Source organism: Ambystoma mexicanum, chromosome 12 (genome assembly GCF_040938575.1).
Source record: "Ambystoma mexicanum isolate Mex_15411 chromosome 12, UKY_AmexF1_1, whole genome shotgun sequence".
NCBI classification, from domain to species: domain Eukaryota; kingdom Metazoa; phylum Chordata; class Amphibia; order Caudata; family Ambystomatidae; genus Ambystoma; species Ambystoma mexicanum.
The window spans coordinates 377446279-377466648 of record NC_090936.1 but is presented as its reverse complement, the minus strand read 5'-3'; the positions used below and the strand labels follow the sequence as shown (position 1 = coordinate 377466648).

At 44.6% G+C, this 20370-nt stretch overlaps 1 protein-coding gene across 1 annotated transcript in view; it reads right to left on the bottom strand.

The window, feature by feature from the left end:
- The window catches only part of TEAD4 (TEA domain transcription factor 4), a 1088638-nt gene that overhangs the window by 337277 nt on the left and 730991 nt on the right, over window positions 1–20370 (bottom strand). Inside the window, exon 8 of the mRNA XM_069628515.1 lies at window positions 11020–11150. Within this exon, the coding sequence (XP_069484616.1) occupies window positions 11020–11150 (131 nt within the window). The remainder of the gene's footprint in view (window positions 1–11019; window positions 11151–20370) is intronic.

The following is a 20370-nucleotide window of genomic DNA, read 5'->3' as shown; positions in this document are numbered from 1 at the left end:
AGCCATCAGTCATGCACTCAAAGGAAGCTTACATTGATAGTGGAGCTGTGGGGAACTACATAGATCCGGATGTCGCAGCAAAGATGGGGCTATCTCTCTGCCTGAAACCAACCACTGAGACAGTCACAACTGTCGATGGCACCGAAATCGCCTCGGGTCCTGTGTCCGAATTCACCACGGAACTCACCCTCTTGTGTGAGGATGGACATTGCGAGATCATCACCTTCGATCTGATCAAAGCCCCACAGTTCCAGCTAATCCTGGGAATGCCATGGTTAGTTGCACATAACCCACGAATTGACTGGCATGCTCCTGAATTGGTTTTCACCCATGGTTGCACGCACACTTGCTATCCCAAAGGCCAGAAGGGGAGGCATGCCAGTTCTCCAATGCGTGAAGGTGCGGTGAGCGTCCTGGGAGGGGTCACTACGCTGCTGGTGCACTACCAAGATTTCAAGATGTTTTTCAAAAGGAGCAAGCTAATACCTTGCCACCCCATAGACCCTACGATGGGGATTGCCAGATCGATCTGCTGCCGGGAGCCCGGATTCCGTGTGGGCGCATCTATGCGCTCACAGAACCTGAAAATCAGCACCTGAAAACATATCTGAAGCAGTAGCTAGCCAACAGTTTCATCCGTCCGTCCAAGTCTTCAGCCGCGGCTCTGTTATTCTTTGTGCCGAAAAAAGAGGGGGACTTGAGAACGTGCATAGACTACCGCGCTCTGAACCAGATCACCGTTAAAAACCGATATCCCCTGCCGGTGATCCCGGAATTACTAGACCAGGTCAAAGAAGCCAGATTTACACCAAACTGGACCTTAGAGGGGCCTACCATCTGGTGCGCATCAAAGAAGGGGAGGAGCAGAAGACGGCATTCCACACCAAGTACGGCTTATACGAATATCAAGTAATGCCGTTCGGTCTATGTAATGCCCCAGCCACGTTCCAATACTTCACGAATGATGTACTTAGGGAACTCATTGATGTCTGCGCCCTAGTGTACATCGATGACATCCTGGTGTACTCAACATCTGAGCGGGAACACATAGAGCATGTGCGAGCAGTCCTGACCAAGCTCCGACAGCATTGTCTCTACGCCAAGCCGGAAAAATGCTTGTTCCATGTTACGGAAGTGGAGTTTCTGGGTTTCATCCTTTCGCCCAAAGGGATACGCATGGATGCTCACAAAGTCGATGCCGTCCTCAACTGGCCAGCGCCAAGCTCCATCAAGGGTGTCCAGAGTATGCTGGGGTTTGCAAACTTCTACCGCCGCTTTATTCCAGGATTCTCACAAATCATGCATTCGATTACTTCACTATTACGGAAATGCAACAAGATCTTTCGCTGGACAGAAGAGGTGGAGAGAGCTTTCCAAGAACTCAAGGTGAAGTTTACCACTGCCCCGATCTTGCGGCATCCACGCCCGGACCTTCCCTATATTGTGGAAACAGACGCGTCCAGTATGGCAATGGGCGCAGTCCTATCACAGAAGGACCCGCACACAGGGCAACTACGTCCAGTTTCTTTTTGGTCTCGGAAGTTTTCGCCACCAGAGCTCAACTATGCCATCACTGACAAGTAGCTGCTGGCCATTAACGCCACATTCAAGGCTTGGCGACATTACTTATTGGGAGCCAGGCATACCATCACTGTGATAACGGATCACCAAAACCCCCAATATTTGAAAAATGCGAAAGCTCAGTCGTAGTTGCACTGGGCCCTTTTCTTTGTGGAGTACAATTATGTAATCACGTGCCGCCCCGGAGTTAAAAATGGCAAAGCCTACGCCCTTTCACGCATGGGCACTGAGGAAATGGCACATGTACCGCCTAACCCAGTGCCCGTTATCCCAGGGGAAAGAATCCTAGGCATCCCCACTACTATGACTCAGGACGAGCACCTATGCGAAGTCCAACAAGTGGTAACTCAAGAACAACTGCAAGAATGGGGTTCCAGAAGGGAGCACTATAGCGTCAGGAACCAATTGCCTTACTACAGGAAACGATTGTTTGTGCCTGTGAAGGAACTGCAAGAACAAGTCATTTCAGAGTATCACGACTCTCTCATAGAAGGACACCGGGGAATTGCAAAGACTCTGGCTAAAATAAAAAGGAGTTACTGGTGGCCAACGTGGTGCAAGGACGTAATCAAGTTTACCACTTCCTGCGGCATTTGTGCCCAGAACAAGTCCTCCAAGCAAAGACCTGTGGGGCTCCTTCAACCTTTGGACATTCCACCAGTGCCATGGCACACGCTGTCACTAGACTTTATTACTGATTTCCCTTCTTGTCAAGGTTAGAACACCATCCTGGTGGTCGTGGAGTTATTCTCCAAAATGGCGCACTTCTTCCTGTTCAAGGGCTTGCCCAATGCCGCCGGCCTCGCCCAGATCTTCCTGGAACATGTAGTGAGCTTGCACGGCTTCCCGTCGGCCCTGATATCAGATTGCGGGACTCAGTTTGTGTCCAACTTCTGGAGAAAATGCTGCTCACTAGCCCAAATAGACATACAACTGTCCACCAGCCACCACCCCCAAACAGACAGTCAAACAAAGAGGATGAATCAGACCCTCAAGCAGTACTTACGCTGCAAGCTCCATCAGGCAGAAGGGGACTGGAAGGACCTCTTGTGGATCGCCGAATACGCCTACAACAACTCCTTGCACAGCAGCACTGGACGAAAGCTGTTTTTTACGGTTTAGGGAAGACATCTGCGCACGTCCGGGCTAGACATTCCAACCACTCTGGAAATGCCAGCCGTCACGACCATCCACATGACCATCTCGCAGGCTTTCAAGAGAGCTCAAGAACATCTACTACAAGCCAAGGTGCGCCAGAAGAAAAATGTGGATCAGCATCTCACCAAGGCACCAGACTACCAAGTAGGGCATCAGGTGTGGCTAGCCTCGAAACACATACCTATAAAGGGGAAGCGGACATTTCGACCATGATTTCTGGGACCGTACCGAGTGGAAGCCATCATAAACCCAGACCTGCTTCGGTCCGTTGCGGATGCCTTGGACGCAATCCTGTCGCCGTTCGCATCAGACTCATTGGGTGAGGATAGATTCCAGTAGACCATGGGTGAACATGGCTGCCCCCACGAGGACCATTGGGGAACTGCAACACACAGTCTAGCATCAGGGCGGGGCCTGCCTCAAAGGCACCTGGGATACCTGCCGGGTATTTAAACCACGACCGACCTGAGGCACGTGCTTCGCGTTATTCTGCTTTCAGCATGATGTTCACCGGGTCCTGCTCTGCACCTCGGCCTACACGGGCTAGAGACTTTTGGACATCTCATCCTTACCTGTTTAGCTTCAGCTTCTTCATCCAGCTGGAGCCTTCTGCAAGCTTCTCCATCATCTCCAGTTACATCCCTAGGAACTCCGGAGGCAAGAATCAGTAGCTACTTACCCAGTTCTCCTGGAAGGCCGCCTCCTTTTTCCCGAACATCATCTACAGCATGTGGTTCCGAAGTATCGTCGCTTCCAGGAATCTTCCAACCTGCAAAGAAACAACAGCAAAGGTCTGTTAATTAGCAAGGACACTTTCAGCACTGTTTCCAGCGCATCCTTACCTTCTCAAACTAAGCCGTCAACTTGGGCTCATCTCATCAGCCTCTGTAAGATAAGAGAAGAAGGTTGTTAGACCATTCAACGATAAAGACATTATTGTCAAAACTCAGAAGAGACTTACCTGAAAAGCGGGGTCACAGCTGGTCTGGACTCCAGGCGAAACGCCAGTGAAGCAACTCGGCGGATCAGCCAACAACAAAGCACCCCTGCCCAATACAGCAGAACGGAGAGCGCAACTTTCCTAAAATCAAGGTGAGAGAAGTCCCATGGGAAAACCGCAGGGGAAACACTGGGAGGAGGGTTACTCGTGGAAAGGAGAGGTCGCTTAATCCACCTCCTATCTTCCAGAACCGGCTCCTGCAGAACGAACCCCGGGGAAGGTGTCGTGCATTCTGAAGCATTCCGGACTAGTCCAGATATGCCCCCGTGGATGCAAGGTGAGCCTTTACAGGTATTAAGCCTAAACAAGGTTTGCAATGTTAAAGGCAGGGTCACACACATGTAAGGATCAACTTCCTTCATATTGGGGAATGACTGAGTACTAAGCCAATGTTTCCATTGCTAAGCAGAAAAAACCTGTGCCGCTTGAGTCTCAAAGAAGAAGGCTGAGTGGTTTTCATGGAACAAAGAGCATCAGCATGAGTTTAATGTCCATAAGGGGGCTGTTAACAATGCACAACTATAGTCACTTTAGATGCAAATTGCAAGATATTTTTTATTCTTATTTGATTTAATTGTATAAAACAATTTTTTACAAAATCGTGCGGACATGACTCTGTCTCATGAAACTTCTATAGTTCTTTCAATTCGGAGTATCATAACGTCAGTCCAAGCATATAGCAGTCACTCTCTCTAATCATTTCTTATCTCAATTGTTTCCATCCTTTGTATCCTGCAAGATATTGTCAATGGTAGATGCTAGTGATGTAGGACTTGGGGCTCTGCATAAAAATGTTCATCAGGGGTCGCCAGCTGATGTTTCTTTTTCTTCTAGGGTCTTAAGAGATACAACAATGTACCATAGAGGGAATCCCTGGCAGTGGCCTGGGCATCCCTGCATTTCAGGACTATTTTATGAGTGATATCATATATTGCTAGGACAAATAATATACTGTTACATCACTTGCTCACCACCAAAGGTACCTGTGTAGAATCACACAGCACCTCAAGGAAGGTGATGATGGGCTCGCAAGAGTTTCATTTTAAGGGGAGATATGCCCCCAGTAGAGTGAAATTTGAAGCATACTATTTGTCACATTTGCCTGCAAATGTTGATGAAGATACTGTGGAATTTGATAGTAAAAGAAAAGTAGCTGTCCTTAATGCAGCAACAGAGCCAGATTTGCAGGGATTACCTGCAGTAATGACAAAAAGGCCTGTAACATTCCCAATGATCTTCTGGTTGGATATCAGGTAGTTGTACAGGAACTCCAGACATACAAAGGTATTTTAGAGGGAATGACGGATGGTTAATGGGGAATTTGGAAAAGTTGGAAGGTTACTGCAACCCTGAGCTTTGACCGCAGAAAAAGTGGTGTTAGCCCATGAAGAAAATCCCATATGCAGGATGTCATAAAGATTAATCAAAGCTGTACAAAGGACATTAATGACTCTGTATGAAAGAAAACCTATTAAGCACATAGAACATTAGACAAACAGAGGCTAACAAATGAGTAAAACTAAAAAACAAAGCAATGTGCTTCTATCATTTCCTTTATCTATCTCAGAGCTGATAACTTTCTCGGTGGTTTCTCTTTCCATTTTCTAACTTTCAAGTGGATAAATAACAACATACTCTTCTGCAGGCTTATGTAACACAAAAAGAAAGCAGAAAGTCAAATGGCTTCATATAGAATCTTTAAACTCAGCCAGAAATCCCAACTATGGCAAGAGAATTGGGCTGTGACCAACCTAAACATAAAAGGAAAGTATAACGTCAAATGCTTTACTTTTTTATAGAAGCTCAAAACAAAACCCCAGCGTCCAGTTCTTTTACAGAAGATTTGAGGATAGGAGTTGACTCCTAAGTCTTTCTTGGGGCAAAAAGCAGTTGTAAGGAGATTCAGGCACTTGCAAAACTCCAATCTTGGCCCAGTTACCTCATTGGTGGGGGATGTTTGCCTCAAAGCACTTCCTAGCTTGCCTACATTTCTCAACCACAAATCCCAAATCTTGCAATAGACATTTGAAGACTGCTGACCAACCAAGACACAAAACGGAAGCAAAAAGCTAAATGACCTTTATATAAGCTCGAATTGGGACCTGAACTCCCAAATCTTGCAAAAGTGATCCGAGGATAGCAGTTGGCTCCTGCATCTCCCAGTGATTTGTGTGCCTATTTCGGCTCATTGACACCCACTGATCATCTTGCATCAACTTTGGTTGCTGCCAGCTGCCCACAAGTAATTTTTTCGGACGTTCGCCCATCCCCAGTTGTGAAAGGAGATTTCTTGCAGGAAGTGAAGGAAAGTTTTAGTGCAGGGAGCTCAGCTGAAACTTCGGGTGTCGCCAGAGAATTTGATATTAGTCAGATTTGCGTTTCGATATGGTGTAATCTTTGTTCTGTCAGCTAGGACTGACGAGTCTAGTGCTATACGCAGCGACATGGAGCTAAGTGGTATATTATTTATAATGATCATATTTATTTGTTATTTTGTTTTTTAGGTCAAAAAATGAGCTTTTTTACAAATAAAAATAAAAACATTTCATTTATCACACAAAAACGAATTTAAGATTAAAAAAAGCTATTTCATCAACTTAGATTTTGAATTAAGCAATAGAACCCGAGCGTCGGGGGCATTACCGACTCAGGTAATGCCCCGGGGCCCATAGGTAAGGACCCGAAGGCTGTGGCGTTTCGGGCCCTGCGGCGTTTCGGGAGAAAAAAAAAAAGAAAATGGCCGCCGCCATGGAAAGGGAAAACGGAATCCGTTTTCCCTTTCCATGGCGGCCTTTGGGAGCAGACGCGTTGGGAACACAAGTGTTCCCAGCTCGTCCGCTCCCGAAAAAGGATCAAAATGAAGGTAAGTGGGGTTGGGAGGGTGGGAGTGGGACGGGGGGAAGAGGGAAAAAAAATGTACCTGCGTCCCCGGCGTGGGACGAGGGAAGGCCCCAGCTGTGTGGAAGCGCAGAGCCGGGATGGCCCCGCTCCGAGTCTCCACACGGCTGGAGGCTTCCCTCGTTTCCCGCCGGGGACGCAGGACCAAGAAGGTAAGTTGGGGGGGGTGGGCAGGGAATTTAAAAAAAATAAAAGACTTACCCGAGTGCCGGCAGGGGGCGAAGTCAGCATCTCAGCTGCGGGGAGGCTCGGAGCGGGGATGGCCCTGCTTCGAGCCTCCTCATTGGCTGAGGGGTTGCCACACCCCCTGCCGGGGACAAAGGCGTGGAATCCCAACTGAGGGATTCCCGGCAGGGTAGGGACCTGGCGAGAGCCAATCAGAATGCTTGTTGCATTCAGATTGTCTCTCGCTGGGTTACTAATTCTCAAAATACAACGTACTTATATAAATACAGATACAAATACGAATACAAGTATATTAATACAGGTTTCTTCCAACTTCTTCATTTGTCATCCAGTATGGGAGAACACCTTACCAAAAACACGATAAACACACACAGTAAATATGATAAAACTATTTTGTTGTCACATTATTTCAGACACTTCAAAACGCTTTAAAATATTGTCTCTCAATATCCTGTACAGTACGATAATCCGCATTTACTGTTTTGTGTTCAGCTCTTCAAAACCCAAGGATGGCTGTTGAGGTATGGTTACATTTTTCTCCACTTTATGGGGTACTACATTTGTACACTAGGTCTAAATACAGATCCTAGTCGCCCAGTCATTTTTTGATCTGACACCATAGATGATACAGTGCTATCTGGACTGACTCTGTGTCTGAATTTAAACAGTAATTCCAAAAAGCGTCTTTTTTTAATATAATCGTATTGGCTCACAAAGTCGACCAGGGAGCACATATACAATGTGCTCATTTCAGCACATTGCCTAACTGTCTCTGGCATTTCCAGATTTTTCCAAGTATGACAAATTTGTTGGCCTTTAGGAATGCTTTATAAACACCCTGGATAGTTAGAAGCGGGAGTTGGTTTATGCATAGGCGCAGTCTAAAATCCCGAACTAAATGGCTTGGGCGTTTAACTAGGTAGACCTGTGTTCTTAAGTATTTTTGTGTTAGCAATCAGAGAGACACTCAGTTTGAGTTATTACAGAAACACCTTGAAAATACACTTCTTCAGCTAAATTCCTAGTTCTTTATGCCCCAATGTCCCATTTTTTGTCTTAAGATCAAGGGCACAGTAGTTTGCCCATTGTCCGGTAATTTTGTTTGTCCTTTGTGTTTGTGTTAGGAACCTGATGCCCACGGGCTTTCGGCGCTTTCGAAATGAATATATAAAAACTCCATTGATATATCTATAGTTTCTTAGCTTTGCCAGGTGGGTGTAGTTTTTTGCCCAATCCCAATTTTCCATCTTTTTTGTATAGATAGCTTTTAATATCTTATATTGGGTACATCTTCCAAACCCTGACACCCAACCTAGCAAATGGAAACAATCCTCCTTTAGATCACAATATTTTTTGCTCTTTCCCCTTCTTCTGACTGCCGCCTGACTTTGCCCCAGAATCCTCAATAATAGACATTTTGGGTTACTTCTGAGCTTCAGGTAGAATAAGCTCCTGTAGATCAGTGCCGGCGCCTTTGAAGACACCAAGCTCACGTCGAGTCTCAAGTAAGCCATGGAAGTTGGTGGCGGGAGGCTTAGGATCTTTCTCTAAAAGAGGCCCTCTATTGCGTCAAGCTAAAATAGATCCCTCATAGCTAGTGCTTCCAGTCCATAGAGAATGGGAGGAACAAAACTTTGCTTATACAATTTTATGATTCCTTCTAGCATATAGCTTGCAGATTGTCTTGCAAATTTATTTATGGTATATGTTAGTTGACTTGCTTTTCGTTCCTTGGCTTCTATGATAGTATTGTAACTGCCACTAGCGGCCAGTCCAAGCCCAAGTTAAATATAGCTACTGACATATTCCAGTTTTCCCACTTCAAACTCGAGGTTTTCCTGCTTCACCTCAACACCAGATACCACCATCATCTGTGTTGTATTCATGTTAATAGCGAGATCGTTTTTTTGACACATAATTCAGCAGGGCTTTACATTTTGCTTTAACGCCATTTATGGTCTGGTCCATAATGACTAGATCATCAGCGTAAAGTGCTCATGCAACTAAGCTAGAACTTATCTTTATCGAGCAACTTTTCTCACTCGAGATCACTTTTGGAAGATCAGAAAAGTAGAGGTATTACAACAGGGGGGCCAATGTACAACCCTGTTTGACCCTTGTGTTAATTTTCACTTCAGTTGTTAGTGTACCTGAGTCATTCAGCCTAACCAGTACCTTTCCATCAGAGTGTAGACAAATGATAATTTCGAGCAGCCAATTTGGGCATCCCAGTTTGTAGAGTTTTTCTCTCATCATCCCACGATCCACTGAATCAAAAGCCGAGGAAAAAATCGACAAATACAAGATATATCACAGGAATACCCTTTTTGATGGCCTCCTGGATCACACCATCCAACAGCCTAATGTTGTGGGTTGTGCTTGATCCTGGTTTAAAGCCTGTCTGGGTATTGTGCAATATATCAGCGTCATCGACCCACTTCTCTATTTTTGCCAGTGCCAGTGATGTGAACAGTTTCCCGATCACGTCCAGGAGCGAGAGCAATCGCCAATTCTCCGGCTGCTATCACCCTTTTTGAAAACCGGAAGCATAATTGCTTTTTGCCATGTAGCTGGTATCACCCTCTCCATACATACATTGTCGAAAAGAATCTTCAGGATTTTAGCCCATTCCACAGGGTTTGCCTTTAGGGCAGTATTCAACTGGCCGTTTGGTCCTGCCGCACGCAAGCTCTTTAATTTTGTGATTTTCATTTGTATTTCGTCAATCATAGCAATGGCCCAGGCCTGTGTATTTAAAAATCCCTGTGTCAGTTGTTGTGTATTTTGACAGAATATACTCTGTCCATTTCATGGCCGGAACAGGATTTACTAAGTCCCGTTGGCCATCACCCTTAACTTTCGCCATCTGTTGCCAAATACATCTGGAGTTTTTACTACACAATACTGAAAGCATTTGCTGCCACTCGATATTCTTTACATGAGATCTCCTTCTCAATAGCCATTTCTTATAGGTATTTTTACATTGCTTTATGAAAACCTCAGTGTTTCCAGTTTCCCCACAGGGCTTCTGTATTTTTCTGATAGAGCCACGCAGCTTACGTTTTTCACCTTGTACTTCTTTGTCACATGGATTTGTATGCTTATATGAGTGTACCACCAGTCTTCTAGTGATCATGGATCCCGACTTAGTGGCTAAAACACTTAGACGTTGGCCCATTTCGGACACACTATATTGACATAGTAATAATAATAATAATAAACAATTAAAACCACTTAATTGAGGAAGTGGCCAGAGCCTACAATGTTTTTTTATGTCAATTCGGAACGCACATACTTGACCTTAGCAAATAAGGTTTTAAAGCCTAGGTCTGTGGGAGAGAAGGGGTAGCGTAAGTATAATAGTGCTAATAAGAATAGCAACAACAATAACAATGATAATAATAATAAAAAACATGGTGTAGGAGTAATAACAATTTTATTTATTTAGTCCTTTGTAGAGCTCACATGCCCGTTGTGTCTACATCATACCAAGAATATAGATGGGGAGCGAGAACTCCTTAAGAATTCTTTGAGTATTCATTTTAGCCAATAGGTCAGGGCTCCGCAAACTGTGGGTGTCCATATGTTTTGAACTACAACTCCCAGTATCTCACATCATTAACTATTCTGGATTGGGCTCATGAGAGGTGTAGTCCAAAACATCATGTGATAACAACATTGAAGACCCCCTGATGTAAGTATTTCTTTCAATCAATAGAAATCTATTCAATGATTAAACCCTTATTAAGTAAGGATCATTTTCAAAGATGTAAACCATTTTCTTCATATGTATCATAGGAATAAAAAGATTTTTCTCTGTAATAGAAATCAGTCATGCTTAGTTCAAATATGTTAGATCAAACAAACATACCACTTTCAGCAATTAATTAAAGTAAACGGCTGCCGTTCCCAAAACACCATTTGCCTATGTTGGGTGAAAACTTGATCTCAGCTTGTAAACTAACAGCTAGCATTTATTTTTTTATAATTCTATTTTCCAAATTAACATCCTTTTCATTACCTAAGAATAACAGGCGGAAGAAAAAATCAAACAGTAAATGTATGTCTATCATCACTTCTGCTTAACAGTTTGCTCAATTTCTAACTACCGTCTTTACAAATAACCCCCGTGAGGCAGTGAGACAGTAACAGAGACCATAGATACCTAGAGATTAGTACCGAGTTCTGGATCTTACTGTGTCTGGATCTTGTTGTTGTTCCAAAAATGCAGAAAATTCCAACATGCGGAGCTTGGAGCTGGCAATGCTTCGCCCTTGCCACGGTGGGGATGTCTGGGCACTTGAGAGCCCATGGGGGGCATCAAACCCTGAATACAAACACAGTGGGAGACAAATTCAAAGATTGGGTGTGAAGATCCAAAAGCAAGTGCTATGATGTTGCCTGTTGTTCATCTGTGATCAATGGGAGCTTGAATTTCTACCTGCTGATCCACAAGAGCACCATATTTTAAAACATAATTCGTTTAACAGCAATAGCTATCATCAACTGCATGCCATGTAGGCTACCTTTCTCCAGTCCTGAATTTCTAATTAACATCACTTTATTTATTTATTTGCATTTTTAAAGCGCTCACACAGCCCGGGGGCATCGAGGTACTGTTACAGAATGTTTTGTTTTGTTGTTGTCTTAGTTGCATATTTATAACATGCTTAAATACCCAGAGGTTTCTAAGCACGGACCTGGGGATCGAAACTGTGTTGCTTTGTGTCGTCTTGCTTCCAAGGAGAGCATGTTGCCACTGAGCTATCCTCCTGGACTTTGCAAGCTACCACACTGTACTTCCCCTGTTTCTTAATTTACCCACACACTAAGGATCTGCCTATGAGTTTTGTGGTGTAGAGCAAAACAATAATACTGTTTCTGCATAAGGTAAGCTTGTGATAGCTCCACGGGTACGCATGATAAGTCATGCTGACCTAAAGGTTATTCCCCATTTCGGAGTCACATGGCACTCCATGGGGGTTGTTATTACAGCATAAAGTAATTATCACATGTGGTAATGCCCTTATGGGGCAGTGATTATTAGTACACAAAAGCAGGTGTGAAAGATGACTTTCATGTTTGCCAGAGAGTTAAAACATCCGGTATTTAAAAATTCTGGCTGTTTTACCACAATGTTACTACAAAATATCGCATACCATCATTGCAAATCCGAAACATTTCGCATTGCTAAAGTCCCATTTCACTACATATATATGTGGGGGTGGGGGGGGTTAAGTTGAAAATAAATGTATGGGGATATGGGGGTTGGCTGTGCATATATATATGGGGTGAATTTGGCAATAGAAAAAGAAATTCGACATTTTGGGATTCACACATAGACCCTTTTACCACTACCGCCAACCTTGTAATCAGGCTGTAAGTGAGGAGTAGTAGCAAGCTACTCATGTAGGCAGAACAGACATTTGTTTGGCTCCCTCTGGTTACCCTAGTGCTTGTGGTGGTCAAGCAATGGAAGTCAACCATTCAAGGAGAGTGTGGCGTGAAAGAATACAGAGTAAAATAACCTTTAGAACAAAGGAACACCCACTCAGAGGTATATCAACAAATAACGTATCTCTGTTTAAATGTAAGTACATTTCTGTGTACTGTAAAGGGCAATAAAAAGGTGAAAAGCCACAAGTCTGAAGGTAAAATATTGTATTAGCTTGTAACCATCAGGGTTCGTTTAACCATGCGAGAGCAATAGTTTGGTCTGGGAAACGGCTTAGTGGCTGGTCAGTAAAACAGGGGGTTAAAGGGGGTTGCAGGACCAATCCCTGTGCTCTCACAAAGAATAGTGGAAGGTTTTATGGGCAAGTGATGGACCTACACAAATAAAGACTAAAATACCATTCTCACAATCTTTTGTAGGACTGGTAGACATGGAAAAGAGACCAAATTAGAAGCTAAGGAATTTCAGATAGGTTATAATAGAGGAAAGTGGTAGTAAAGAGCGTAGGAAAAGTCTCATTGACTACAACAGGGAAAGAGACAAAAGGTATACAGAGGACACTGTCAATGATTAGTGTCATTGTTGCAATGTGCAAAAACATAAAAAGATGAGTGGGGTAATGGGAAGAATTAAGGGCAATCTGGGGTATTAGAGTAAAAGAAATATCATGCCATGTAAGGGAACACAGTCATATGTATATCACAAGGCATTCTTACAGTAACCCCATCGTATTATTTGCAAAGAAAACCTAATGAGCTAACAAAAATATGTATAGAGAATGGGGCTTGGGGGACATGCATAAGGCAACCCCACAGAGGAAACAAGATGCACAGAAAGAGAGAGAGGATGGCAGAGGGAAAAGGAAACATAGCGATAGCTGGAAATAATGGCCATAGGAGAACATTGTTGTAATTACAGTAGAAAGCTCTCGTGTTCCCTTTTCTTGAGTCCATTTTCAAGGACCGTTAAGGAAGGTCTCCAACAGGCTTTGCCTTATCTGGAGTGAAGGCCGTGTGTGCCCACTGCCATGACAAGTTGGACTTTTTCAATGCTAAACATGTTCAAATTCGAGGGGTCATCTGAATGTTTACTGAATGGGAGGATGGCCACTGATGAGTAAAATTCCTTATTCAGGATGGCTGGCCATGTCACGCTAGTCTCCGTTTAAATTGTCCCTTCCTACTGCCAAGGCCATGGGTGTAATTTTAGGGGAGGACAGGGGTGTTTGTCCACCCCAACTTTCATGGCACACTATTTTGTCCCCATTCTTTTGGCTGGGGTACCTTTTCTTCAGATGTCATGTCCCCCAAACATTTTCAGCAAAGTTACTCCACTGGTCAAGGCACATCAGTTTGCTTGTATACCGTGAATGTAGAATGGGAGCTAATACATTATTTCCAGCGGGAACGTTTCAGGGTGATTGCAATTGTCCTCCTTAGTTGTGTTCACTGTATGTTTACAGTAGTTACATTGATTGCAGTTGCACAATCCTATCGGTTGTGTAGGTAACTATTCTTGCCTTCAGTAGATTATAGCCTGTTTGGGAGGTTCATTTTCTGATTGTATGTGTCATCTGATGAGCTGCTTACACATAGATCAAATCTTCACCCATTGTCATTATGCGCTGAGTGTGCCTAAGAATGGAGAAACCTTAACAACTTTGCTCTGAGAACAATAAATATGAACATGTTGTCAGTGCGTGTCCTAGTCTAGGCTACCGGTGTAAGTAGGGCTACTCAGCTGGTATTATCACAGTGACATTGGCAACCACCACCTGTTTTTGAAATATGTTCTTCATGAGTTCAGAATGGTTGTAACTGATTATGGAACATGTTATTCACAAGGAGAAATGCAGAGCAGGGCTAGGTCATGCCTGTCAGGACTTGCATGTACAATTACTCAGAACTTGAAATGTGGTCTTTCCTACATGAGCGTAATTGATACACATTTTCGAGGCCATGCAAAGGGTCAGTATTGTCAGAGTGCAAGGTATACATTTCATAAGTGCAAAATGGGATTTATAGAATACAACATTTTCATTTATTTTTCCTCCTTGCTGCAAAGGTTTTTTTCAAATGACTGGTGCCACTTCCATGAGCCATGCTGTTAATTAGGCATCATGTTGTGTACTTCCCAAAAGGGTTTAAAATAAAGAAATCTCTATGAATTAGGACACCTGAATTCTGTGGTAGAAATTCCCGGTGCTGGTTAACGATAATCGTGGGGAGGATGGTAAATGCACATGAGCAGGTAAGATAAGAGGACACGAGGGGACCAAGTACAGCTGGGGAGTAGAGGATACTCTGCTCAGGGATGTAGGGATGAGGAAATGTGATAGGAATGCAAAGTGAGGCGAGGGGAACTGATGGGCGACAGAGAAGTGGTAAAGATGTCCATGCAGAAGAAGGCAGACTAGGGATGAAGATGCTGATGCAAAAGAAGGGACGATGCACCAGAAGAAATGCCCAGCATTAACATCAGAGGAAAAATGGAGAAGAGATTAGAATTAACATTCAGGGAATGTAGGACAATGGGAAACCTGGGAACAGGAAGTCAAGCGGGCGACATATTTCTGACTGAAGGATGCGGTAAAAGATCCCTTATCGGCAAAAGAAACATGGGCCGCCTCATTCCATCAACCATTCCTCAATGCCTTCCAGATGCCACACGTACAAGTAGGTAATACTGGAAGAGGAAGGAAGAGGACCACACTCCATTTAAATGGACACCATGCATCTGAATATCCCTGGAGATAGCTGGACGTCCACACCCAAGTCATTGGCCCATTTCCTGCCGACAGTACTGTTCTTAATAAACATACTTTCTGCCATGTCATCAGCCATTTGGCAGGTTAACCCTTCATGGTCATGTGCTCACAGAATAACCTCCACGCCTTCCCCCTCACCGCCCTTGTTTGCAGAGAATGAATGAACCTGTGCTGTGGTTGATTTGAGAATGTTCCCAAATTAAGCAGATTGGGAAAGTTAAGAGCGCGAAGATCATTAATCCATGCCTTCTTCTGCTACAAACGTTCCACCTGTTTTACTCCTCATGTGATTAGAACTTCTTATATGAGGAAATGATGTGAGAGGTCAGATGTCTGGGCCACATCTCACCTCTCACAAGAAAAGGAACCCATCTAAGGTGACAGAGATGGAGCCATCTGTCTTGGTCATGTGTCCCTGCTCTTGTACATATATGGAACAGTAACAATAGGCCAGACTGAGTGTAATGAACGCATCAGCTCTTTTTGAGAGCACTCCACTGGACTCAATAGGTTGGACGCACACTGTAAACTTCCAACTCTGATACAGTCTGCAGGCCAATTCACTCACATGCTCACTTCCGTATTCCCTAACAAATGTCTGCACTACAACTCCCATGACACCTCACCATTGTCTTTGCTGGACACTGCAAATAGGAATTGTATTTCACAACATCTGGTGAGCAAAGGCTTGCAGACTACTGCCCTAACAGAAATGTCCAGTCTGCTAGTAGAAATAGGGTTATCGCGAGTACATTTCCATTAGAAACCACTGCCGTAGTACTTGTTCGGTAATGTGTTCTGTAATGTGTCCTATGGCTTTCAGTCAAGTGTCAGCAGGACTAACACGTGAAAGCTGTTCTCTCACATTTATAAGGAAATTGAAAATCTTTTAATAATACTGAACCATCCATCATGTTTTTCTGTTGGCACCTTTAATGCTGAAAAGGAACGAGAACTGAGTTCTTTTAACTTGGGAATCAGCTGGAAAACCTGGAGTATAGTACCTCCCGGAAAATGAATTACTACCCCACAAAGTATTACTTCTGTTATTCCCCCAAACGTGACAAAGAGTGAGGCTTTCAACCTGTACCAGGCATTGGAAGCCAGTAAAATGTGCATATCTAACCAGGAAACAAGGAACATGGGCAGAATCGGTTAGTAAAATGCCTGTGTTTCTTGCAAAATAGAATTCATTCAAAGCTGCAAGTTTCTCACCCTCCTCCTCTCTCAGCGCCACTCCTTTCTCTCATTCGGTGCTCTATTCTTGGTGGCGAGTGGGCATCTCTTCTCAGGTGGGGTTGCCCTGCTGCTTGGGGGTTATCTCAGCTCCCTCATCTATTTTTCGCTCTTCCCGCCATGAAGCGGGCTCCCTGAACCCTCATCAGGTCACTGCATATCAGGGTGCCCCAACTCTGTCCTGCACACCCCATGCTCTCCCTCGCTTCCTGCTAATGGTAATTGCAGTGGGTTCCGAGGGCGTTTCTGCTTGGTAATAGCCCCTTTCTCTACTAAAAAGGCCATTGCTCTTCTCTGGATTTTCAGCTCGGGCTAGCCGGCCATTTCCAGCCCTGTACATCTTTCAGAACTGCCAATATCAACTGATTAACTACTAATACATTCTGTGTTGTAAAGCAACGGTCGTCAAGGTGAACATATAATGTATGCCTGTAAATGTTAACTATTCCAGTAATAAATGCTATAGTATAAAGACCATTGCCCATTTTAAACATCTAATGTATGCCTATAGCAGCTATCATTGTACAGTGTTCTTTTGCAATAACATTGAATCTGTCAGATTGTCTGAGGACCTCCCCATTGCAAGGGAGTGAAGATACCGCCAGCCTGTTAAAAGATCACACTCTGTGTTGTGGGACTTTGAGCCACAGTCCCACAGCATTTATAACTAACAGAACAAGGCGATGTGGAATGAATGAGATGCTACATACTGGGAGCCGGAGTAAAAAAAACATGGCATTTCAAACTATGGCAAAACAATGTGTGAAGCAAGGAACTTGTTGTACTTTGGGATTCAGAGTCACAATCTCAATGCATTTTACTTAAGAGAGCAGGACTGTGTGCAATGCATGGAATGCTGTTCAGAACTTGTTTATGTTCAGTTTGCATAAAGGCTGCAGTGGGCATGTTGTCAATTTTAAGTGAGGCAAACAGCAGGGCCAAATTAAGGGAACGCTGCCTCTGTGCAATGGCGGGTGAGGCTCAGGAGGACTCCCCACACAGAAGGAAATGTTCTTGGATTGTGTTGTGTTTCGCAATAGAGCATATGCACTCAGAATATACTGTTTCCCAAGATAACAAGACTGCTCGGATACAGGGCCTGATTCACATACTTTTTATATTATGGTTCTATCCCACTGAGAAATGCTCTGTGAATCAGGACCATTGCATATTCGCTTTCCAATGTTAATTTAGTCAATTCCACACAGGTGTTCTGAATATATTGCATGCCCAAGATCACAAGGCAGCACTGTAATGCATCCCTCTTACCTCAGTACTGACTGCTGCACCCATTGCCTTAGCTAAAAACGAACTATTCCCCAAAGATCACACGGATTGAACCGTGTAGGTCAGAATCAAGAGATGGACACAGAGGCATTTTATTTAAGTCTGATTTTATTTTTAAAGGCCTACTCTTTCCCTATACCTGGGGGACTCTAAACCCTATTCTAATTAGAAACAGAATAAAAGGGTGCTCGTCAAGCTGTCAGGAGGTCTTAACATAAATACAGCACTCTGTCCCAAAATCTTACCCTAACCAAGTTCCTTTCCAAATCTCGGAAAGGAAAACCACAAAAAAAAACTAAGACGAATTTTGGGGAATTTCCCAATGAAAGGGTGGCTGGTGACTTTAGGAGTCCCCCGCCCCTTTTGGACTGTTTACCATAGTCCCTTGCCTATGTTCATAGTTCCAATGTGTACAGTTCAGGTACTGCTGAATTGCCATCCCAACCGACAGCCAAGTTTATTTCTTCCTTCTCAAAAGTACCAGCCTCAGAGTCTTTCTGCCTTCAGTAGGACTGTTGTCTTTCATGTTTCCTCAGTTTGTATTTTCTTGCAGTCCCTCCTCCCCACACTGGGGCTTTGTTCCTTCTTGGTCCCCACTCTAGGGTTCTTTTCTCTTTCCCCCACTCTGGGGCTCTCCTCCTTCTCACTACCCACTCTGGGTTTTCTTCCTTCTCTCCCCACTCTGGGGTTGTTCTCTCTCTCTTTGGGGCTTATCAGTGCTCTCCCCACCCTGGGGCTTCTCTGTCCTCTCCCCATCCCCACCTTAAGGCTTCTCCATGCTCTCCCCTGTACTGAACCAGTCGCTTCCTCTCTCCCCAATCCAGCCCCCCAAATCTGGGTCCTTCATCCTCTTTCTTGCTTTTCCGTTTGATGTGAATCATCTAGTGAGTCCTGCTTCGGCCAATGCTGCTTCTCGTCTCCTGCTTGTGGGTATGCAATTGTGGCTTTCTCTCAGGCCTGTGCCTCGGTGCGCCGAGGTTCCTCATTCTATTCTGCTTTTCCATGTCGGACGCTTCCAGCTCCTCATCTTGTATGCACCACTGCCTTCCTGCAGAGCATGCCATGGGTTGGGACACTGAGATTGGCATGCTTTCTCTCTGCCCTGTCACCATTCCTTGAGCTCTTTGGTTCACTTGAACTCCCCAGGCTTGTTCCTACAGGCCTTCTAATTGGTTCTTTAACTGACACTCCTCCAGGGGGTGAGTCCACTCATTCTCCGATATCCTCCAGGAGGACTGGGAATGGTTGGACTCAGAACCCAAACCAGCCATTAAAAAAGGGGGTTAAGAATTATCATACATCTCAGATCCCACAAATCCAACAAAGGACTTTGTAGTTGGGGGGGACTGATGATGCATAACCATTTCTGGGGTCTTCCTGTCCCCTAAGGGGTTGGGGGTCACCTCCAGAGGGATCCCTCTTGCCGTGTCCTCTAGGGGTGTTAAGCATAGAGTGCTTACCTCCTTCGTCCCAAAGCGAGTGGCTCACTCTTGGGTAGAGGTGATGATCTCCTTGGAATCGTCACCATTCATTCAGCTCTCTATACTGATTAATTTCTTTCCTCCCCATGTAAACAGGATTAGTGCAAGGATGTACCTTTCATCAACTGACAGGCAGTAACCACACCCTAACCGGATGTCCCGCCTCTTTGGCGTGTCCATGGTAACGCAGGTCTCTCCTTACCGGATGTCCCTGTGCTGTAGTGATGTCATGTGTTGTGTTCAGGGGCGTGTTGGTGTAGGAAAGGGCGTTTCCCTGTGGTGATAACGTGGATGAGGTAATATTTTGGGTGCTAGGCATGGTCCAGCAGGGATGGTGCCATCACGGGCGTGTCCCTGAAGTTTCCCCTAAGGCCTAACCTAATAGTGATGTCATGTTTTGTGTTTAGGGGTGTAGGCGTAGATAAGGGCGTTTCCTGGTGGTGATGTCGTGCATGAGGTAATATTTTGGGTTAGGCGTGGTCCAGCAGGAATGGTGACATCATGGGCGTGTTCCTGAAGTTCCCCTTAAGGCCTAACATAATAGTGATGTCATGTTTTGTGTTTAGGGGTGTATAGGCATAGATAAGGGCGTTTCCCGGTGGTGATGTCATGGATGAGGTAATATTTTGGGTTAGGCGTGGTCCAGCAGGGATGGTGACATCACAGGCGTGTCCCTGAAGTTTCCCCTAAGGCCTAACCTAATAGTGATGTCATGTTTTGTGTTTCGGGGTGTGTAGGCGTAGAATATGGTGTTTCCCGGTGGTGATGTCGTGGATGAGGTAATATTTTGGGTTAGGTGTGGTCCAGCAGGTATGGTGACATCCCGAGGGTGTCAAGGTCCAGGCCTCTGGGGAGATGATGTAGGCATGAAGTTGTGATGTCAGGGGGCAGGCCGGAGGGTGTTCTGGGGGTGATGTAGTTATGTGCCCTCCCATAGGGCTGGAGTGTGGTGTATATATAGAGAAGGAACTCTGGAGAGAGGTAGACGGTGCTCTTGAGCAGGGTAAAATAAAAAGCTTAACAGTTGTGGTAAAATGTATGGCAAAAAAAAGGTTTGGTGCTTTATGGAAGAATCAGCCCGGCATTGTAGAGTTAACTGGGGTATTTAAAGAAGCTTTGTGACGTTGTGGGAACGATCAGTATTTCGGTCGCACTCTGATGTGTAGCATTTGGCTTATGTTTATAAAACACGTATTACTTTCGTTTTGAATGGAGCATGGAATTTTAAGCAGGGTCATTGTATACATTTGTAGAGTGTACGTGTACCATTTGGAAAAGGCCACGTCATCATATGTAAGAGGCTAGGGGCATGTCTCTGACG